General features: G+C 48.4%; 3 protein-coding genes across 12 annotated transcripts in view; all 3 read right to left on the bottom strand.

The window, feature by feature from the left end:
- Positions 1-368: 368 nt before the first annotated feature.
- On the bottom strand, positions 369-3,422 carry RBM15B (RNA binding motif protein 15B). Its single transcript, XM_032194426.1, has one exon. It carries the CDS (start codon positions 3,420-3,422, stop codon positions 633-635), a length of 2,790 nt encoding a protein of 929 aa, XP_032050317.1. The 3' UTR covers positions 369-632.
- Positions 3,423-3,842: 420 nt separating this feature from the next.
- MANF (mesencephalic astrocyte derived neurotrophic factor) lies at positions 3,843-6,726 on the bottom strand. Its single transcript, XM_032194095.1, has 4 exons — positions 6,625-6,726; positions 5,298-5,425; positions 4,336-4,477; positions 3,843-4,037 (listed from the first exon to the last, which is right to left on the bottom strand). Exons 1-4 carry the CDS (start codon positions 6,710-6,712, stop codon positions 3,853-3,855), a joined length of 543 nt encoding a protein of 180 aa, XP_032049986.1. The 5' UTR covers positions 6,713-6,726; the 3' UTR covers positions 3,843-3,852.
- A 4,920-nt stretch (positions 6,727-11,646) lies between these two features.
- The window catches only part of DOCK3 (dedicator of cytokinesis 3), a 211,766-nt gene continuing 200,473 nt past the window's right edge, over positions 11,647-22,939 (bottom strand). For 6 of the 10 annotated variants that reach the window (XM_032193974.1, XM_032193975.1, XM_032193977.1 and 3 more), the window contains 5 exons: positions 21,057-21,175; positions 20,109-20,196; positions 16,363-16,485; positions 15,705-15,787; positions 11,647-15,487 (listed from right to left, as the gene is read on the bottom strand). In XM_032193974.1, coding sequence (XP_032049865.1) covers positions 14,981-15,487; positions 15,705-15,787; positions 16,363-16,485; positions 20,109-20,196; positions 21,057-21,175 — 920 coding nt within the window. In that variant the 3' untranslated portion in view covers positions 11,647-14,980. The remainder of the gene's footprint in view (positions 15,488-15,704; positions 15,788-16,362; positions 16,486-20,108; positions 20,197-21,056; positions 21,176-22,939) is intronic. The other 4 variants (XM_032193976.1, XM_032193980.1, XM_032193981.1 and 1 more) reach the window with 2 other exon arrangements.

Genomic DNA, 22,939 nt, shown 5'->3' with positions numbered 1-22,939 from the left:
TCCTTAGCAGCAAACCTTTTGCCCGAATATCAATCATAATTTTTTGTTGCGTACTAAAAACCATTTCTGTTCTTAGTCAGGATTTGCTTCCTTGGTGGCTGGCTTCCCGGGAACCGGCAATCCACAAACAGAGAATCAACAGGAGTGCTTCAAGACTTAAATTTGTGAAATAAAAAGCAAACAGATCAACAAAAAGAGCATGAGCAGTCTTTCTCTTCCATCACAGAGGACTCCCCTTCCCCTCCCACCTCGCAGGACACAGAGGAGGGGCAGGAGGCTTGACGGGGGGCTGCGGCCGCCACCTTCCAGCTCCTGATGGCACAAGGGCGGCCCCTTACAGGGCCATAAAAACTAGGATACTGCACGAGTTTAGAAATCCATCAGTGAACAAGGCTTTACTGACAACTTTTCATACAGTTAAAAAATAAAAATACAGAACAACAGCGGACAGTGTCACATATTAAAAACGAATAAAATGGGCTCTATTTAAATGGTATTAAAATTAATTAGAAACTAAAAATCTTACCACTTTGGTCGAGGTGTTTTGAGCCTCCACCAAAATGATCGGCCTTAAAAACAACGGGGCTGTGTGACACACAAAGAAAACATGGAATTGGAAAAGACAGTGTGGGCTAGGCAGTGTCTTTGACTATAACTATCACCATATGTTCTTCTTCTAACTTCCCCAATGTCCTTAGTGCTGACTGGAGGTACTGCTGAGAGAATTCACAAGGAGGGAACGCGTAAAGCATGCCTGTGCTGTCTCTGCCCTTCGCCCCTCCCACGGGCAGGCTGATAACCCCAGCAGCCTGCTTCTGTTTCAAGTAGGAGACCAGATTCCTGAGAAGCCGTCGCTGCAAGCCGGGCTCTACAACAGGGAAGGTCCCCTCAGCCCCTGCGCCTCCCGGGGCGGACTGGGTGGCCAGGAGCACGGCGTAGCCATTGGGGCTGCCTTGTTTGATGCGGCGAGTGACTTCATCCAGCTTGGGCTGGTCGAGCCGAAGTCTCTGAGCGATTTTTAGCTGCGTTAACTTCCCGCCGGACGAGTGGTCTTTGAGGAGTCCGTTGATGACGCCGAGGTCTCCCTCCAGGATGTGCATAGAGGTGGGGAAGCAGCTGTTTTTTAGCACGAGAAGCCCGTTCCAAGCAAGCTGCAGTGTCTGCGCGTATTCCGATAAATTCTTTAACTTTTTGGTCTCTGATTTTGGCTCCTCGTGAGTTTTTGATTCCGATTCGCCAGTTCGATGATTGCGTTCGCTGTCCCTTTTTTTAGGCTGCGGAGCATCGGGTGCCTCACGATGGGGCTTCTCCTCAGTCGCGTGGCGATTGTTCTGGAGGGAGTTGCTCGGCTCTTTCTCGGCTCCGGATTCTGTAGTGTGATTCTCTTTGCGAGCCCTCTCTGGGCTGCGGTCTAAAGCTGGCCCACTGGCCTTTGTCCTGCTTCTGTCCTCGTAAGGCGAGTGAGTAGTCCTCCCGCGGTCACTGGAAAGGCTCCGGCGTTTCCGCCTCTCTTCCCACGGTTTGGGCACGGTGCGATCGCCATCGCCGCCCCAGCGCTCCCCGCTCCGGCTGCGCACCGACCGGCTGTAGCTTTCCAAGTTGTTTCTGCGCTCGGCGTTTTTGGCAGGGCTGGCCCACTCTGCCTCTGCAAAGCTCCTGTCTCTGTCTGAGTACAGGAGGTGTGGAGGAGTCCTATCTCGCACCCGCAAGTCTTGCTCGAGGCTTCGGTGCCTGCTGTACCCGTCGGCGAGCAGTTCGTAGTGCACGGGGAGCGGCGCGGGCTGGTACTGCTGCGGGTATCTCGTCTCTTCTGCTTTGGCAAAATCCACTCGAAGTCTCCTCTCCGGTCCACCCAGAGGAAAGCCCCTCATCTGCGCGCAGGCGGCCTGGGCAGCATCCAAGCTTTCGTACTGGATGTAGGCAAAGCTGTCTCCCTTCACATAGTCAATAGTCCTGATGCTGCCGAAGCGGTCGAACTCCCTCGCCAGGGCAGCCAAGGAGGTACTCGGGCCGAGGCCGCCCACCCACAGCCTGGTCGTCGGGTTGGCTTTCCCGTAGCCAATTTTGATAGGGTTCCTGCCGACAACGCGGCCCGACATCGCCACCTTGGCCCGATGCGCCATGTCTAAGTTCTGGAACTTGAGGAAAGCGTACGCCCCGCCCTGGCCCCTGGCCGGGCGCTTGATCACCACTTCTTCGATGATGCCGTACTTCTCGAAGGCGCGCCGCAGCTCCACCTCCGACACGTTGTGGTCCAGGTTGCCGATGAAGAGGTTGCGGGTGGCTCTCTGGTCGTCCTCCGGCATCAGGTCTTCCTCCGCCACGATGGGGTAACTGTAGGGCCGGCCGCGCTCGTCGTACAGCCCGTAGTAATCCAGGGCCCTCTCCCGCTCCCGGGAGAGCCCGATGGCGGCGGCTTCCAGCGCGAAGGCGGCGGCCGCGGCGTGCGCGTGCCTCGGCCGCGGCTCCCGCAGCAGGGGGCTGGTGACGGGCGACAGCGAGCGCTGCTTGTACTGGTAGGCGCCGTGGATGGGCGGCAGGTACCCCAGCGGCTCCGGAGAGGGCGCGGGGGGCGGCGTGCGGCTCCTGCGGCCCCCGCGCAGGTACACGGGCTCCACCTTCAGCGGCCGGTCGTAGAGCAGCAGCTGCCGGGCCCGGGCGTGCCGCCGGGCGTCGCGGGCGTCCCCGGGGTGGCGGAAGTTGACGTAGGCCACGCGGCCGAGCTCGGGCGTGTGGGACAGCTTGACGCTGATGTCCCCGGCGCCCCCCCCCGCGAAGCGCTGGAAGAGGCGGAACAGCCCGTCCTCCAGCAGCTGGTCGGGCAGGGCCGCGCTCAGCCCGCTCACCAGCAGCGTCTTGTACTCGCAGGAGCCCGGCGGCTCCCCGGCCAGGCCGGCCGAGCCCCCCAGCGGCGCCAGCAGCAGCGAGGGCGCGGCGCCCGGCGGCGGCCCGGCCAGCAGCAGCGACGGGGCCACCACGGCGCCCGGCAGCGCCTTGGCCTTGGGCACGCCGAGCGCCCGCGACGACGACGACGACGACGACGACGCCGAGGCCGAGGGGGCGGCCTGGCTGCCGCCGCCGCCGCCGCCGCCGCGGGCGCCCGAGGCCGAGCCGCTCCCCGCCGGGCGGTGGTTGGAGTCGCCGCCGCCGCCGCCCCCGGCGCGTTCATCGCCGCGGTGGCTGCGGGAGCCGGAGCCGGAGCCGGAGCCGCTTCCCCCGCTGCTCCCCCCCCCCGCGCCGCCGCCGCCGCCGCCGCCGCCGGGCGTGGGCTTGTCCCGGCTGCTGCGGGAGGCGCCCGAGCTGCGGTGCGGGCCCCGCCGGCTGCTGCTCTCGCGCTCGCGCTCGCGGGGCCGCTTGGCGGCGGCGGCGCGGCCTCCCCCGGCCCCCGGCGGGCTGCAGTCCCGCTCGCCGCCCCGCTTCATGGCGCCGGGCCCCGCGGCTCAGGAGACGCCTCCGGCGGCCGCCGCCATCTTGGACAAAAGGGAACGAAGGCGGCTCCGGCCGCCGCGCCGCGCGGGCCCCGCGTCATCACCCCGCGCCCCGCCGCATGGCGGCCGCAGCAGCGCGACGGCGCCGCGCGCGCGGGAACGCCCCCGCCGGCGGGCGGCCAATCGGGAGCCGCGGCGGCGGCGCGCGCGCGGGAACGCCCCCGCCCCTTCGCCCGGCCGCGCGCGCAGGAGGGAGGGAGGGATGAAAGGAGAAAGGGGCGGGGCCCCGCAATGACGTCACACGGCAGGCGGGAAACCGTCGGCACTTTAATGAGCGTCCCGTACAGCGCGCGCCGCCCCGCGCCGCCAGGCCCCGCCCCTCCCGTCCCCAAAACCCCGCCCCCCTCCCCCAGGCCCCGCCCCCTCAGAGGTCGGCGCGGGCGCCGTGTGCGCGGGGCGCGTACTTGGGCATCAGTTCGTGGATGCGGCGGATGAAGTCGCCCTTCTCGGCGCAGCCCTTGCACGCCTCGCCCCACTCGTCCAGGATCCGCCGCAGCTCCTTGACGCGCAGCTTGCGCAGGTCGGCGGTGCTCAGGTCGATCTGCTGGTCTGCGGGCACAGCACGGCGGCGTCACCGCGGCCCCGCTCCCAGCTCCCAGCTCCCCCCCTGTTGTTCTGCCCCAAGCGCCCCATCCCAAAGCGCTGCCGCTGCCCCAGCAGCCAGGAGGGGTTGAGCGGCCAGCAGGCCCCGCTGAGCACCTCCACAAAGCTCCCTGGGGCACTGCGGGGAGCCACCTCGCAACTCACCCGGCTGCAAAGCCTCACATAATGTCAGCATGATGAGCCACCCCAAACGACCCCGTGCCCCAGAAAGGCACAGGGAGCTTCCCCTACACCAGCGACTCACCGTATTTCAGTTCACAGATCTGACTGTCTTTCTTCTTCAGTTTCTCACAGATCTTTTCCACGGGGATGTGGTGACTCATGGGCTTTGACACCTCGTTAATGATTTTGGTGGCTGCATCGCTCGTGGCCCCAACGTAATAGCACTAGAGGGAAGAGAAGAATGAGGTGGAGACGCATGGGAAAATGCTTCTAAGAGGAGGGGTTTCTATCCATCTTCTCTCCTTGCACAGTTATGCAGCTAGATGCTTACAGTTACAGGACTTTCCCAGTGACTGCTACACAAGGGCAAAAAAAAAAGCCTATCTCTGAGCCAAGGGAACTGAGTGGGCACCTCCCGTCACGCTGCTTCGCAGCTGTCGAGGCTGGTTGTCTCGTGTCTCAAGTTTTTAAAAACTTGGGTTGAGTTAACGAAGTCGTCTTCATTCGAGGAGAGAGACGCTCTGAAGCATTTCCCCTCTGCACTTCCCATGGTGTCCCTCTGCCGTTCTCTTCGTAGGAGAGTTCAGGGCCTTTTTCTTGGGGCTCTTCGTTCAGGGATTGTCATCTGCTTTTACTTAAGGCAGTTTGGTTTTCCTTTATTTAGTTTTCAGCTAAACAGCTGAAGAGTGCAAGTATTTTAACAGTTTATATTACACCCCAAATACAGTTTGACAGGAAAGTTCTACAGCAAATGAAAGCTTTGTAATCCCCAGCACTTCAGTAACAAGGAGAAATAAGGTCAGCCAGTAAGATGTCTGTTGACAGATACACACATATACATTTCAAGTGAAGTGGTCATGCTCCTCGTCTCCTCTTACAACAAGAAGAAAGAACAGAGGAGACCAATTGCAGCCACAGAGCTAAGCAGAACACCCCCCTGGGAGGGGCACACCACACTAACAAAGAAGCACCGGTTTCCTCTCATTTGCCAAGTGTTCTACAGTTTATTTCCTCCAGAGGCAACTATTGTTGACTACTACTTACCAGCCGGTTCTCTTTGCCTTTTGCCTCTTTGCAGGATTTCAAGAGCTCCTTTTCAATACTGGCAGGTGTGAACTCAACACCGTTGTCCTTTAGGCTCTGGTAGAACCTTCCCAGGAAGGTAACGCACACTGGAAGGGAAGATGGATGGAGTTACCTGCCTCTGCAGTGCAGCTTTCAGAAGGCGCTTGTAGGGAAAGAGAGTAAGGGATGTGGAGAACAGAACTTTTAGAAGCTGTGTTAGCAATCAGTGACTTCATAGGTGTTCCGGCACAGCACAGGTCAGCCAGCACTACGCCCTGATATTTCTGGTGCAAACCATGGCAGTGCCCATGGCTTTTGTACACTGGATTGAATGAGCAGCAGCATTCAGCTGTGGGGGGCACAACACAAGACAGTGCCTGGGGAAAAAACATGAACTTAATTTTGTGTCTTATTTTTGCTGCTTTGGAAAGCAGCTTGTCAGACTACAAGTTTCAGAATATCTGACTGAAAAACAACCGTCTACATGATCCCCCTGCAGCGTGTACAACCCTAGTAACGTGATACCACTGATCATTCAGTTACCTGGGACGAGGAACAAAACATTTCCAAGAGAAAACGCCACCCATTGTACCCACTTGGCGTGGGAAACGAGAGGAGAAACACACGCTTCTGCATCAGTTTCCAACAAATTCAAAGAGGGCAGAGTTAAACACAACGAAACTCCCACAAGAGCATCGGCAGCTGCCAGGACAGACCCAAGCCCTGCCTGGGGAGGAGCAGAGGCAGCGCAGGACACGGCGGGGTCGGTGCGGGGGGCTGAGAGCTTCGTGGTGCCTCGGGCTGCACCCGCTCAGCGGCTCGCAGGGCTCGGGGCTTCCCGGGGCTGGCAGTGGGCTCAGCCCGTCCCCTGGTGCTGTGTCCCGTGTGATTTGGGGACGGGTGCGTGTCACCAACTTGTGCCCGGCTCCCAGCACGGGCTCGGAGCGCTGTGAGCGCAGGGACTCGCCCGCCCTCAGACCCGGCCCGACCCCGCTCCCGTCACGGTAACGCCGGGGGCGGTTCCGAGCGGGGCCGTTCGGGGAGCGACTCCCTGCAGCCCCCCCCCCGGCAGCATTTACCTCACGGCAGCCACGGACACGCACCCGGCGGCCCGCGTGGAGCCGAAACCCTCCGGAGAGCGCGGCGGGGCTGCAGGCGGGGCTTTGGGCGCCTCACGGGAGCCTCCTCGCTCTGCGCCCCCCCCCCCCCCCGGCTCGCTCCGCTCCGCTCCCGGCTCTCCCGGCCCGGCCGGGCGGGGCCCCGGGGCCGCCCCCCCGCTGTCCCGGCCCCTCCCCTCCCCACTCACCCTCGCACTCGCCGTCGCGCAGGGCCCGGCCGCCGGCCGGCAGCAGGAGCAGGGCCAGCGCCGCGCAGAGCCCGTGGGCCGCCCGCATCCCGCCGCGCTCCGCGCCCGCCGCCCCGGCACCACCGGCACCGGCACCGCCGCCCCCGCGCCGCGGCCCCGCTCCACCCGCCGCCCGCCCCCATTGGTCCGCTCCCCGCCCGGCTTCCACGCCGCCTCCTCCCATTGGGCGGCCCGCGGCCTCCACGGGAGAGTTGGCGGGCGCCGATTGGGGGAGGCGGCGGGACGGGGAGTGCCTCCGCCTCCCTCGGCCGCCATTTTTGTTAAGGGAAAGGCGCCCGCGTGGGCCCTGGCCGCGCCTGGCTGCGGGCGCCATCTTGTAGCGGGGCAGAGCCTCGCACCCGCGGCGGGGCGAGGCGGGGCGGGAGCGGGCGGGGGCCGGCTGAGGGCTGGCTGAGGGCTGGCTGAGGGCTGGCTGAGGGCCGGGTCATCGCTTCTTGTTCTCAAAGTCATCACGCAACGTGCTAGGAACTGCCCTCAACAGATTGAATCTGTCGTTTGCACCCTTCTGAAGTTATAGGGAGCACTGTGCGCCCCTCAATTGCTGTATCGCAGGGCTGGACGTTTAACTGCACCCCCATTTTGTCATGGGAGGCAGCGTCGTGTAGCCCTGAGCTAATGCACCCTGGGATGGAAGGCTGGGGGCTGGCTGAATGGCATTAAAAATAGATGTTGCTGAGAGTCTTTGCTTATTTCTGTGCAATTTAACCAAAACAAGGAGTCTTGGGGCCCCTCACAAAGGATGGTTCCTGACAAATATGGGAACCTGTCTCAAAAACCAGCTGAGACCGACCCTGTGGTTGGGTCAAGAGCCAAGGAGCTGCTGAGTCTGTACAAAGGCAGGGGTCAGCTGGTGGTGATGAAGAGGAGTTATCGGCCTTCATCCCCGTGACCCCCTGATGACCACCACCAGAAGGCACTGCGCAGGCGCAGATGGGAGGAGTTTATGGAAATGGCTTCTTGGAGCTAATTTTAATACAAATCAGGGATAGGTTATGCATATGTATGGGTGTTTTGGGAAACTCCATGCACACATAACTCTTTACTGCATATAACCAAGGCAAGTTGCTGCGTTGGGGTGTGCATGCCTTTGGGAGCTATCCCGCATGTGCCCGGTGCCAGAAGAAAGGAAATGCCTACTTTATAACTCATTTGCTTTGAGCTGTAGAGTTCTTCTACGAATCACTAACAGGTGCCTTGGTGGGTGCGACAGCTCACCTCAGCGGGTGGGGATGAGGAGCGACCTGTTCCTGGTTTGCCAGGAATTCAGTGCTGCGTGTGACCAAGTTCTGCAGGCCCTGGGTGTTTCACGGTGAAAGCTAGGCAGAGGTATCTGGTCACATATGAGTGAGGGGAAGGAAGGGTAGTTTGAAGAATACCTAAACAAAATGTTCCCTTTCAATTTTGCATGTGGAAAAGGATGGTGCTTACAGAGCGAACTGTTATGGAGATACAGATGTCGATCCCAGCATTTACATGGTTTACTTGTTTTTCACATTGATAACCACCAAAGCTGGGATTGAGGTTGTTTCTAGCCAAACAATTGCTATTTAATTAATAAATATTTGCCTTGGGGAAGGGAAGAAAAGAATCAGAACCACGTATCTCCAAACCTTAGGGTTTTGTGCTGAGCATGCCTGCAATGTATGGTTTTGGTGGGCTAATAGTATGGAGAGTGTGAGCAGGGTAGGGCTAACAGGGAATCTGGTTTATGATCAGCTCTCAGATAGAAGTTTGATAGGAGGTTACAGTTACATGAAGGGCACAGCACTGTGTGCTCATGGTGAGGCTGAGGGGACAATGAAATGTGGTGTTTGCTAAGGGTGGAGGTGAAACCAGGTTACATTTTGATGAAAATGTAGCATGGACCTGCCCTGACTGACTTGAGTAGGAGATGTAGTGGAAACATTAATGTGAATTTGATTTTACTTTGTGTCAGGTGGATAGAGAAGCCTGTGAAAAGGCACATGAATTCTCTCATGATAGTAAAGAGAAAAGCTGTAGACCTTTTGAAATTGGGCTATCATTTGTGTATATGCGTATATATGTGTGTACATGTATATATATAATTGTACACATGTATATCATTCCAAACACTGTCCAGTGAAGCATTTGCTAGTACAGTACATGCTAATGCAGCTACAGAAATAAACAGAAAAATAAAACAAAGAGCTTGCTGTATGCCGGTGGCTCATTAGCCACACTGGAATGGGTTAATAAGATTGCCCAGACTTCAAGGCTAGTATGACTACCAATATGTACACTAAATAAAGCTGTGCATGTACGTCCATACCAATGGTAAATGCGTGAATGAAGTCTATGAATTCATAAATGGTTCTTTACTTTTAATCTATATGGTAGCATGGAAGCTAGTTTCTAATCAGAGTAAAAAGGAGTGGCAGAAGAAGCCACGCAATTGTTGGTATAGACTATGATGCTTTCCTGACAGATCAAGGAAGACAGAATTCAGCATACGCTCACCTAACGATACCGTGGTTCCTGAGGTAAGCACAGGGGGTGAGAGGAGGACAGTGGTGAGCAAGCAGGTCGCGTGGATAAAGGTGGTGGTGGGACAGCACAGGGCTTACATTAATGGCTGCAGGATAATGGTAATTTGAAGGAGTTGGTGAGAGCCTCAGGGCTGCTGATGCTCCCGCATCAGCGTAAGGGAGTCCATTGCCTGGTGCACGTGGGACTCTGCACCAGCTAAGCTGCCAGCTAGTGGGAGACAGGTTGTGCAGTGCCTGCTCGTTTCAGCTCCACGAAAACCAGGAATAGGAAAAAAGAGTTGAGAATACTCTGAAACCTGCTATTTACACAAAACTATGCTGTGTTGGAGGCTTCAGTTGTGAGAGGTGGAAGACAGCAGTCGAACTCTCTGCAGGTGACGGAGCTGTTGCACAGATCTGTACAACGGTGCAGGCAGGGATGGTCGCACCGCAGACTGAGCACCCCCTAATGGTTGGCACGGTGTCAGTGAAGAAGCTGGGATTTATGACAACTTTCTGCTGAGCAGTAAACTTCAGCTGCCTGAAGTTCAGTGAGCGGTACCTTTTATTTCTTTGTTTATTTAAAGCCTCTCCTCTAGGAATAGAGGTATATTTCCAGAGAGGTGGCTGAATCTTTATGGGCTAGGTTATCGTATTTTCTAGAGGTTTACTTATCAATTTCACAAGACAATTCATACTGTGTTACACAGGTCGCATATGGAAACTGCTGAAGCTCTGACTTAGCTAGGGCGAAGTACCTGGCGAGGGTATTTAGATTTCAATCTAACTGTTGTGGCTTAGTTTAAATTAAGTATTTGGCTTGCATTGAAACAATTGTTCTTTTGGCTTTAATGGAAATGAGATTTCTTTTAACTTGTTTAAAGCCAAGGGCTTCAGCTGTCTTTTTGTACCAAATACTCATTTCCTACGCTCCAGCAGCAGACTTTTTAGCTGAATTAAAAAAAAACAAAAACAAAAACAAAAACAGACTTGGTAAGTTGGGCTAAGAAGATATTCTCAGAGAGTGCTTTATGCAGACACTTTTCAGGTGTTGGCTGAACGCTTTTGCCATGTTACGTGTACTTTCAAGTACAACTGTCCTCATATTTTTATGTGATTCATGGGGTATATAGTTAATGAAGAAGTGGGGGGAAGGTGGGAAGGCAGTCTATGTACACCCCAGGGCCAGTTTAAATTACACTTTTATTATATTTTACTAAGCTAAATGGCTTTTGGGATGAGTTTTTTTTTTATTTTTTTTTTTTTTCTCATTGTCAAGACAGGATGGGAGAACTGGGTTATTGTTTCTGTCTCCTGGGCCCTGACCTGATTTATTAGTTCTAATGGAAGAAGATGGGCATCTCCGAGATTAACTCTCATGTAGTAATGACTATAAATTTTAGTTTCTACATCTTATTCTTTCAAATCCATTCTGTTAAAATGATTGGTATTTAAACATTTAAAATTGAGAAACAAAATCACTGCCAAAACATCTTGCTATTGCATAAAAATGTGAACTAGGCTGCCGCTCAGTGCACAACTCAAGCAGAGAGGTACCTATCAAGGAACCGACTCAGCTGGATGTGGAAGTACTCCCACAAAACTCTGTTAAAGCCTCTACCAGACAAGGAGGTGCCTTGGGCTGCTGCAGGGGGTTGCGGTGCTGCCCCTCTCTGACAGCTGCCTGGCTTGTGACCAGCTAGAGAAGCCTGAGGGTAACCCTGTCGGGAGGACAGCAATGAATGTACAGCTGTACCATTTTAATATCAGGTATTAATCTTTAATTCCACATCACAGCAGTCGAGTGAATGGGTAAGGGAAAGAAACCCAAAACAAACAGCAGATATTTACATCTAAAATTCACACCACTTATTTGTTGGTTCTGGAAACATGCTATCACAATATATACAATGAAGTACCTTTAGGACACTTGTACAAATTATTTTTTCCTTTTAAATTTGATTTCCGTTATAGATAAGATAACTGTTTTGTTTTTATTTTAAACATGGATACACAAAAGAGAAGTGGTTAGAGGTTTTTGCCTTTTTTAAATAAGCACAGAATGCCAGAGGTTAAAAACACATTTACAGGGCAGAATACCAGTCAGACATCACAATCTATACATTTTTTGCTCAATTTCCTGTACAAATACACAGCATTCAAATGGGGTTATTTACAAAGAAGCATGATTAGAGGAAATTTCAAATATCACATAATTTGTTTCCCAAAGGCTCTTGCTCTCTCCAGCCTCCCCAGTTTTGGCTGACTCTCCCACAGAAGGGATATGCAAGTATCTCTTACCTAAGAAATGGTAAGTACGCTAAAAAGGAAATGAAGGAAAGGACGGAAAAGGATCTTAGTTTTGGACGTTGCAAGAAAACCAACCCAGTCACTGGAAAAAAAAAAAAAAAAAGGGTGGGATTCAGAGAATTTTTTTTTCTAATTGCTTTTCTTCTGTTACTGTAGTTTCTTCTCATTTTTGTTTCAGATGGGGCCAGCAGGTACACTCACGATGGAGAGATTTGCAGCAGAATTCCGCCAATTTTTTGAGGAATGCACATGCTATTTTGTTATGCAAAGAAAACCCAAGGAAGGCAAGTACATATTCAATTTAAATCAGAGTTAAGTATAGCATGAACGAGTCCTGTTCAAAACATCCCGTCACTGTGGTTTATACAAAGCATCTTCAAATCCTGTTAGACAAGTGCAACAACTGCTGTTGCTTCCACCTGCTCCAGGCCTGAGTTTGCTGTTGGAGTTGTACTATGCTATCAGCCACCCCACCCTCCAGAGAAGTATTAGTTCCATGAATTATTAGTTCCAGCATTCACAAAAATCTCAATAGCAGTCTATCTTCTGCACCCTTTAAGTTAAGCACTGAAAAGGGAGACAGAGTATGTGGTAGATATCAGAACAGTAACAGAAACTTAACTTCAGAGAGGCTCATATTTAGTAAATTCAGTAATTCCGTCCTTTTTTTGTGTGGACCTGACATAATTTAGGTATTTGTATACAACATCTGATTGACCTTCAAACCCTTACAAATATGTAATTATGTCAGATACCCCAAACGGACTCAACTACTGTTGTAGTCTCTCTAATCAGAGCAAGGTGACACATTGTAAGAGATTTATTAGAGCTCCAGGTGGCAGGCTTTCCAGCTGACTGGGACTTAGTCCCACGTTAATTGCATTCTTGCTTTGGCAAATTTTTATTTTCAAGACCTGCTGTTTTTTTTTTTTTTTTATTTTTCCCAATGAGGAAATTCAGTAAATCAGTACCTTTACTACTTTCAACCCTCCCGCCAGAAACAACAAAACAAAACAAGAAACAGGGGTAGGGGAGACGGAATTGAATACTTGGTCCTCTTAAAAATTTCTCTTGAAGAATCTCAGTCAAATTGGAGGATAACACACTGAAAATATTACACTAATTCCTAAGGAATTACCTTGACTTACCTTCACTGAAAACATAATTGAGTTGATTTTTCACACCTGTGTTCTATACCAGAGACCCAGCTTGGTTCATTACCAGTTAGGGTGGTCCTACCATTGGAAAACTTGTTTCTGCTAGAGATGAAATGTCCACTGTAGGTCAGGTTTTAATATCATTCTCTTCTTAACTGTGAAGGTCATAAGGATTACAAGCAGCCTGTGTTAGTAATAAAATAGAGGAAGCACGAGAGACTTTGTTCCAGGCCAAACAGGCCATTTAAGAAACAAATCCATAATTTATTACTTTTGCATGGGCTAGAGCTTGAGAAAGAAAACAAATACATCCTCTTAAAATCCCCTTCGTATGACAGCTGACAGAGCCCAGATTTCATACTGACCATCTTTAGGAGTTCAGAAGCAACGTACTCTGCCCAGTCACTGTATTTAGAGGTAGTGCTAAAGGTGACCTGTAAAAGACTTAGATCCTTTTTTGCTTCTTTACGCTGTTTGTAGCATGAGAAACTGAGTGGCTAGGGCAGGAATTGGATATAACAGTTGATGCTATTCGCTATTCCTGTTTCTGACACTAATTTATGTGGTGGAGGTAAGTCTTCTATTTGAATGTGCTTCAGATTTTTCAGTGGTAACTTACCATCGTCTGAAATGTGCTTTGCAATCTGCAGGTGGAAATGGTTATAAGGAAGGCTAAAATGTGCATAGTAGCAGAAAGGAGCATTGCTTATCTAAAAACATTAAATATTTGATGCTTTCTTTAGATTGAAAGTTTCTTGAAAAATATGAAAATAGGAATAAAAGATTTCTTATAGTTCTTTTTGAAGAACAGATCTTGGCTCTGTTACCACAGAACTTTTTCTTGGTTTGTCTTGTACTGAACTAAGAAAATACTGATTAAAAGGCTTGTTTTGTATACACAGACTTGTACTGTCTCCACCTCTGCATAGTTCCATTTCTTGTTTTTTTCTTTTTTTCCACCAAAATTGCAAAAAACTACACTTGCACCGAATTCTTCATCCCTTTCTGGAGCCTGACAATAAATAAATAAATAAAAAAGGGGTGGTTGGGGAAGGCAGGGCATAGGGGGAAAGCTGTTTTACTGCATGGGGAGAAAAGAAACCTTCCAGAAGAGAGAAGCTCTTAAGCTTCTTATACTTTCTAAAGAAGCAAAAGAGGAAACAACTGTTTCTTCTTTACAGGTTGCCTTTAAGATTCCTGACTCTAGGGTGCACACTAAACACTGGGCTTTTCTTGCATCTTAGTGTTTTCTGTCTGCTGTGAGAGATGGAGCTGCTGCACACCAGCTGCGGTGAGATTTCGAGGGACTGAGGACAGCATGGTATTGGGTAATGAATCTCATGAATCTCAGCTCCTGGGTGATGGAAGGTGGTGAGAATGGTGATGTTCAGCCCTGAGGCAAGGATTGTTGGACGTGATGCATTTAAGCCACCTTTTCTTTACTGGTGAGTCGCCAACCAGCTGTGGCATGAGAAACTTTTTTTTGTTTTTAAACCAGAATAGAAATGCTGGTGTCAACAGCCTGCCCGAAGTCGGGCATGGGAAAGGCCTACAATCAGTCGCAGCTCCAATGGCTACTAACCTCCCCTCATCCTGTAGCACTGATGAATAGCATATGGTTCCAATGAGAAAGCAGGTTGGTTTAGCCAGTGAAAGCAAAATTTAAGAAATCAAACAGTACATAAAAAACAAAGGAGGCAGAGTTTGTTGGAAATGATATCTTGGAAATCAGCGCATCAGCACTGGTTAGATTGCCTCAGCACCCATGAACCAATGCAGGGAGATCACTGCACAGATATGTACAATCCTGCTCTCAAAAGAGCCAATTTCTTCTTAGAATTGCCATCTTTTCCACTGCCTGCAGCTCATGCACCTTCCAGACTGACAGTTCATAAAATCCCTGATTTCAGCAATGAGCTTTCACTTCTGTACAGCAACAAAATATGTCCCTAGTGCAACTGCTTCTACTCACGTGGGTCTCAGAACTAGGAGGAAAGCAGTTTCAAAATCAACTTGCCCAATTTCCCCCTTCTTCTTCCCCTGCCGCTTAAAATTGTATTCTTCAGCTTCTGCAGGTCTCTATGGCTTGTGTGCCATGTGGTGCGGTTAAGAAACTGCAGAAGGAATAACCATCCACTGCACCAAAAGTTAAAAAACATAACGGAAAGGTGTAAAAAGAAATTAAAAAGGTAAGCAGCAACCTCCCATGCTGGCCCAATTGCTTGTGTGGGCTCCAGCCATAAACCTGCGGCAGTAGAAAGGCGTCTTGCTGTTCTGAGTCCTCACCTCTGCTTTCTGCTCAGACCTGGACTGATGATGCAAGCTGCTCACCAGGAGTTGTCCCTACTGCTCACTGATGCCATGCTCCCATGCTACCCTGGCCTGCTCTTCCTTCCCGCCGCTCACTGGCTGGGACACTTTACGATGCAATGGGCGGTGTTTGTCATCATCTTCAATTATCATTCCCTCCTCGTTCTCCATGTTTGGCAGCCGGGAGTGGTACGGTTTGGGGGGTAGAGCGGGAGGGTCCATGGTGTCCTGAGGAATGACTCCTGATGGAGCGGAGTGGCTTCGGCATGGCTGGGATTTCAGCGTCTCAAGGACATCAGGCTCAGAGAGACTGTACCTGACAGGGAGGTAGGGTGTCTCTAGGTCTTCGTCAGTGTTCCAGGCCTGGCTGGGGACAGAATCCATGGTGTCTGTGCGAGGAGGTGGTTCAGAAGAATGTCCAAAATTACTCTCGCTCAAGGAAGAGACACCACTGCTGGCACTGCCGGATAAAGTGGAGTTGCTTCCATCTAGACCAGACTGCGGACTGGTGGGTGATGCAGGGATAGGATGAAGAGGGGACTGTTTAGAGAAAAACAAAAATCATGTTAAAATTGATGAGGGAGGCAACACTGCAGCTTGTTGCACGTTTCAGCTTTGGACAGCGATGTGAACAACAATGCAGTTCCATTTGTATTCAAAACATCAATTATTAATGGTTTGTATGTGTACTGCCTTTGTAATGCACTTCTGCATTACTCTCTTCTCTCCTGCAACTTTTTTATTTATTTTTTTTTACCTTGCGCAGTGTTCGTGCAGGCAGTGCCGGAGGAGCATCACTGAGCTGGTGATGGAAGGCATCAAAGTGCAGTGCGTAGTGTCCTGGAACGAGACAAGGATCAGAAATACAGGCTTGTGCAACCTCAACTGCCATGAAAGAGTTGGGGTTTTAGATGCTCTGGTGCCAGGTAACAGCTCCAAACGCTGATAACTCCACTCCAGCCTAGGCTTTCTTTCTGATAGATACCGTGGAGTGCATCTGTCACATCACAAAATGCTAATGAGAAGTTTAGTGCAGTGATAGATTTCCACCCAACCCTGTTATCAAGGATCTCATGGCAAGGCAACAGGCTCGTAAACAATGGATGTTTGAAGGTTTATTTAATAGCTTTGTAACTGTGAGTTATTGCTGAAGATAGCCACTGGCAAGAAGCCAGGCCAAACCTCCAGCACGCACACACCTAATTCTAGTCCATACAAGTCCATGTATTACTGTAACGATTGTAAAAATTTGAAGTGTTGTCCAGCACTAACCTAGCAGACCAGGAAAGACTTTGGCTTGTTTCTGGTTGTTTCCATAGGGAAACACAAAAGGCTGTGGTCAGCTTTCAGGTGGCCTAGATTTATCTGGCGTGACTGCATCGATTATGCAGCAGACCTTCTGGGCTTTTCCTTACCATGGGGCAGGCTTCGGGGAGGTACTGGTGGGGCCAAGATGCTCCCAACGTGGGCAGACAGGAATGGCAGGGCCTCTCTTGTTCCGCTGTCTAGGCTCCAGCTACTGGGCGCTGCTGGCACAGCTGAAGGATTGAAACAGATTTAACTTGGGTAATGGAACAGGGGGGTCTTGGGGCCAGAAGGATTGGCTTTCTGGTGTGCTCTTCAGTAGTAAAAAAGGGACAGATTCTAGAAACTTTGTGTATGGTAGGATTGAAGGCAAACAAAGGCATCATCTAATCTACAGCGTGTTAAGTTTACAGGGTGCTTTGTTAAAGAAGTTAAGAGTTAGGTGATCACAGTGTTTGTTAGTCTGCCCATCTCCCCTTTACTGATGCCCCCCCAGCCCATTTCTAGCAGATGTGAAGAGCAGTAGAACTCCTTTTTTTTTCCCAAGCCATTGAGTAAGTAAAAATGACACCTCACTGACAGAACAGCAGCTAGCTCTCAGTTGTGAGCTCTTCTGCCTGGTGGCAAATGATTACAGACCAGGAGGGAATGTGTGTCCTGAAACTGGATGGCCTATTGCTGTATTACAGTGGCTAAGCAGAGAGTGAATCTGTGGATACCTCAATCGGTTACAGAAGAAATCAGGACTTCACAGATCCAATTTACTAAGCAACAGAGTTGATCAAAAATGTGATCACCAAATACTTAAAAACAGCTGTTTGTACTCCTTGTATTACAGGGTTAGCTGATGAGATCGAGCCTTTGTTAATCAGAAAAAGTAGAGGCAAGTGTAGTCCCAAGCTACTTCGGGGATTCCCCCTCTGTGTGCTTCTTGGTGGGGCGCACTGGGCACAAACCTCCAGACAACAGCAAGAAGGCTTTCCTCACAACAGATGTCCAGTATGGTATGTGTGACTTTTTCTCATCAAAATAATAGTTGTATCTAACAATGAGAATTTTTCAGGATCTCAAGAATTTTGTCGACAAAGATAATTAAAACGCATCTCCCTCTCTTCCAAACACACTGAAAGAACCTATTTATTCTGAGGAGATGGAAATGCAATAATTTTATGTTTATTTATAAATGATTGATTTTCTTCAGATTTGCTAAAGAAAAATAGGAAAAAAAGTAATTCAATGAGTCTACCAAAGAAAACTGATATTAAAGATAGCTTTTGCCTTTGTTAAGTTTTGAAACATGAAACATGGAAGCCTGGAGAAACAGACGTGGAGTTTGACATAGGAAGAAAATTTCTCTGTAATTAAAATGCCTGCAACCATTTTTTGCTGTGTTTCTTTTCTGAAGTGACTTTGAAGGGTTTCTTCAGTATTTTTGTTTCCTTCACTCATGAACACAGGCTGCCCAAGACCTAAAATTCCCTAAGGTAAAAAGATCAGAAAGTAACAGCCTCATAAGACAGAACAAAAGCAATAAAATACAAAAGAAAATGTTTTTGAAGAGAGACTCTCAAACTGAGGAAGGTGTATAAGTGAGATACCAAGAATCTTGACAGAGAATAGGTTCAAACCAAGGGATATATCTCAACACAGGTGAGCTGGCTTCAGATGAGCTTCTTGAGCACCCTTGCTCATGCTGTGCGCATGCCAGAGTGCTCTAATTTGCAGTCGGTGTCAAAAGGCTAAAATGGAGAGGAGAGGGACAAGAAACGTAATGATACCAGCATCAAGTGAAAAGGACAGAACAATACCTGGCTTTCTTGGCCTGTAGAATGACTGCTTTTTGTTTAACACTGAGATGCAGCAGAAGACTGAAGAACAGAACATGGTACCCCAACGCGTAGCCATTTATGCTTTCTCATTCCCTCACTCACTGACTTTTGAGTATAAGTGCTGGAAATCATCCTCGGGTCAGACAATTTTGGAGCATGGCTGCTGCCTGTTAAAACCAGTGCTTAATCCAAAACGCTTCAGGAAGGAACCTACCCAGGGAGCTCCAGTGCTCTGTCCTAGCCCAGCTCTCTCTTCTCAACAGTCTTCAGTGGCTCAGTAGCCAAGTTCAATTAGCAGAGAAGCTGAACATGAACCGTTCTGCTCTGGGTGACTGATGTCACCCTGTTGTCAGTGAGAATTACTGAGCAGTGCTTCTGTCAGGGCAAGGAAGGGGGTGGAAAAATTCATTGGGCATGGCTGTTAGTAAAAAAAAACAAGGCATCCTCACTAACAAAGAACGATGAAGGCTCAAGGACTGCAAAACTGCTTGTCACCGTGCTTGTGCTACCAACCTGGCTGAAGAGCTGGGGTTCCCGTAAGACCATCCCCTAAAAACAGTTACTGAATGTCATCTGTGTTTCGTGGCTCCTCTGGAGGGAATTGGGTCCTGGATCCCCTTCTCTTTGTGCTACATACTACGCTGTTGTATAAAGACTGGCTACAAATACAAATTTAAGAATTATTTCTTAACAGGCAATACATCATATATGTGCCTTTTCCAGTTCCTTCTCTTGTCCAACAAGAAAAACTTACCATGTCTGTCATGTTCATTTCGAACGCAACATGGCTAAGCCAGAGCTCTTAATTCCTCATTCCCTAGTCTTAACTGTTGTCACCATTTATTATCGTCGAAGTCATCTATTTAGAACTGTACGTTGGGTTTTGGTTTCCATCTCAACTGTTCTGTAAGGCTGCCACATTGTTAAAGTAGTGGATTCTGACTTACTAGAAATTCTATTAAAAAAATTGGATTTTTTTTTTCCGCAAATACAGTTTAGTTAGACACAGTTGACAAAACAAGAATACTGACAGATGTCTAATGTTATGCACGTCAGCCTAGAGGACTGCAGTGGTCTTTCCTGGCCTTAAAAATGTTTGACTTTAAGATACTGTTTTCCTAGCCTATGACCATTACCTGCTCATGGCAGCACCCTCAACTCATGAATTTTTGTCTACTTTTCTGTTTTTTCAGAATGCTGCCCCTCAGATCATTTTTTGAGCCCATCGCTTTGTCCATGGCACCCTTTCACAAACTTCTCCCTTTCCGTTACATCAAACAAGCTCCTTCTTTCATTTTTTTTCCTCCTCCTCCCTGCTTGGCTATTTATCATCCTTTGCTAGCTACTGACAGGCTCATTTCCCACCTATTTGCAGATCTGTCATGCCAGCCACCAGGATCATCAGGAAATTTTCACATAAGTCTCCATTTTTTCTCATGCTGCATCTTACCTTATAGTCACTTCGCTGTTTCTCTTTAAACCCTTCCTTAAAAATTTCTTACTAAAGTTTTCTGACTCGTACTTTTTCAAAGCCATGAGTTAAGCTTACATCCCTAATGATAAACTCAAGTAAGTATAAAACTACCTCAGAGAGAAATTACAAGAAATTTTACTATTTTGAAGAATAAGCGCACATTAAAAAAAGAAAAAGATTTATACTATCCAAAGATAAGCAACAGTATACCTCATAATTTTTTTGAAAATGGTCTCAATCTTCTTTCATATATCTTCTCATTTGCTTGCTTGGGGGTTTTGCATGATAAAGGCTGCAGGATTTGTTTCAATAATAAAATGCTAAACTCAGAAAGCTTTCTGAAATAGAGAGCTTTGTGTAACTCCTTTTGTGAATGATCTAAAGTGACTGTAGGCTGGCAGAAGGCCCAGTTAATTAAACTGTTAATTAAATAAATTGTGAGAGAATGCACTCTGCCAAGAAATGTAGAAGCCCATTCAGTCAGTACTTGCTGTAGCATGACCAGAGTAATAATATTTTAGCAAGCATGCATGTTACCTAGGAAAAAGAGTACCTTTCTCAGCCAGAGACAGGTTGGGATCACTGCAAGGTTTGCATGGCCCAATCATTTGCTGGATCAAGGCGCGCTGGAAATTTGGAGGCTAAGGGAGAAGAAAGCACAGAAAAACGTATAAAAAACAAAACCAGCATAAGATGGTGCACCTGTGAATTTCTTCACACTTTTTAGGCAAGGAAGGTTATTTAATTAAGAAGAATAATAGAAATATTAGACTGTGTCTACATTAGCAAGTACTGCATTATTAGCAAATACCAGTGGATCTCTAGAGCATAACAGCGGTGAGGACAAAATATTCAACCTGCCTGTGTTTTCTGGAGGAAATTTTCTGAAGCTTACCTGTTGCTTTGATTTTATTTGAAAGAATTGAGTTCCCATGCTGAGACAGTTATCTGCTGTGAACTGAAGTACAATAAGTGGGCATGATTAGCAGATTCCCTTCAAAAGGGAATGTGCATGCCAGCGCTGAATTAAAATGCTCATATGTCAGCATACTATGAATTTAGCAATTTGTCCAGAGAAAGCAGTAGAAACAGGCCTAGACTGGAGACCCTGTGTCAGTATATTATTTCAGCCTCTTGTGTATTTTGTTCCATCTGGAAGTCACCATAAAACTAATTAAAATGTACTTGGAGGCCAGACTGCAAGATGAAAACATGAGTAAATTAATGGTATGACTGCTTGCAACGGACCAGGGCACAGAGCTGGGAAGTAAACACAGCTTTAACTGTCATTACAGTTTGTATCACTTGACTACCAAAGTGGGTGGCTCTCGTGGGTGATTAATACGAAAAGTTCCTTGTTACTTCTTGGACCACTTTGTAAAGAATCCTAAGTTGCGCTTTCTAAAGGTGAGAAGGGAAGCTTTAAAGTGGAGAAAACAGTAAAAATGAAAGTCACAGTTTCAGGCAGTTGAACTAACATAAAAGAAATTAGATCTGCTACCTGTCCATTTTCCATGATAGCCGTGGGATACATGGCACTGCTAGGTCGGTCCCGGTGGGTTGGCAGCAACATCATCAGCTCCCGAGAGTGGCGGTACTTATCTGGTAGAGAGGGAGAGCCTGTAAACAAGTGAGAATAATCACGTACACATGACAAACAACAGCCATGTCTCCGCATGCCCAGTGATCTCCTTCGCAATTTGTTCACATGATGATCTTACAGGACTCAAGAAAACACGGTGCTGAGCCCACTAAGCAGCTGTTGGTGGGGTGCATGGCACAAGATGAAATAAGAACTGGCATGTTACATACAATTAAGGACATACCATGTAAGGTGTGTAAGATGTACTTGTCCCTAGTTGTGTGCTGCAGAGCTTTCTCTTAAAAAACAAAAAGTGGCAATCAGCTGTGGCTGTGCTTTGCGGTGTCTAATGCTCCTTTACCCCATAAGTTTTGTAGAGGTATACAAATGCCACAGAATTTTATATTTTAGGATTGAATGTGGCAGAAAGGGATAAAAGCTTGAGCTACTTTATTCCTCAGTTCTGGCAGACAGAGACTGAGGTGTTGCTATGTAGTTGGTGATACCATTGTGAGCTTCCTCTTTATCAAAAACCAAAGAATAATAAGCAGAACTTTCTATAAACGTGGGTGGCATTTTGCTTACAATTCCTCTGGTTAAGGTGTTATTAGTGTTGGTATACTGAGCCATTATATGATAACAGGATGTTTACCAATGCTTAGCGTTATATCAGAGGAAGATGTCTGACTTTGTAGACTTATCAGTTATCTGAATATTTATCATTTGAGATATAAGGATATTTCATGTAGGTATCTTCCTGGAGCATGTGATTCATGTCCTTCAAGATGAGTGCCACACAACAATATATCTTCTGATATGCAACAACTGACAATGGATTTGCTAGAAGAATGATTTCAATTAGTGACTTCCTGACGTCCAATACTACTGATAGACACATCCCTTGAGATGCACAATATTGGCAGGAACTGATGATCTGAAGCTTCTAGAGTGAGCTTTAATTTGCACTGATTATTTCATTGCGTCACGGACACGCACTTAACAGATGGCAGCACACAGCGCATTACAGAGCCATGCCGGCTTTTGGGGAATACATGCCCCCTTTTGCAAACTTTCCACAACCACACACATTACCTGAACAGCACTCCAACATATGAGCAAAGGCATTGGTGCTGGTTAATGCAGCTCTTACCCCAGCAAAAGCAAACATGCAATTTTTGGGACTGATTCAGCACACAGTGGAAGGAACAATGTGTCCAGCAGAATGCAGGATAACCTCCCACAATTGCAACGATTCCATCAAGGGTGGAAGATCTCAGATTAATTTACGTCCCCACCCTGACATGAACAGCTGCAGAGTATCTGCATTCTAGTTCCGAACTCATTTTGTCCCCAGACATAAAACAGAAACATAATTACACGACATTATTTGCTCTTATGTACAACATCAGCTTGGAAAACACAGTGTTATGCTTTATGCTGAGTCTCTTTTACTCACACATCACAAATAGTCCTATTTCTATAGAACAGATGTAAATATGCCAAACTTCTAGGTGTGCCCAGAACTGCATCACAGCACAACCTATATGGTAAACTTTTCCATTTTATTTATCTTATCATCCTTGTTCTTTTTTTTTTTTTTTTTTTTTTTTTTTTTTTTTTTTTTGTCCAAGATGCAAACCACTAGCTTCCACCAGACTGTGTATTGCGTGACCTGAAAAATCCCACATGTGCTAAATCTGGTGGCAGAGCCTAGTTTACACAACAGCTCTGCTGTTTGGTGCCTTAAATTGGTAAATAACTACAGCTACAACGATTGTTGCAGATTATGCCAAATATCCAGT

This window comes from Aythya fuligula, chromosome 10 (genome assembly GCF_009819795.1).
Source record: "Aythya fuligula isolate bAytFul2 chromosome 10, bAytFul2.pri, whole genome shotgun sequence".
In the NCBI taxonomy this organism is placed as follows: Eukaryota; Metazoa; Chordata; class Aves; order Anseriformes; family Anatidae; genus Aythya; species Aythya fuligula.
Note: the sequence above shows the minus strand (reverse complement) of the source record. Positions and strands in the feature narration are given on the sequence as shown.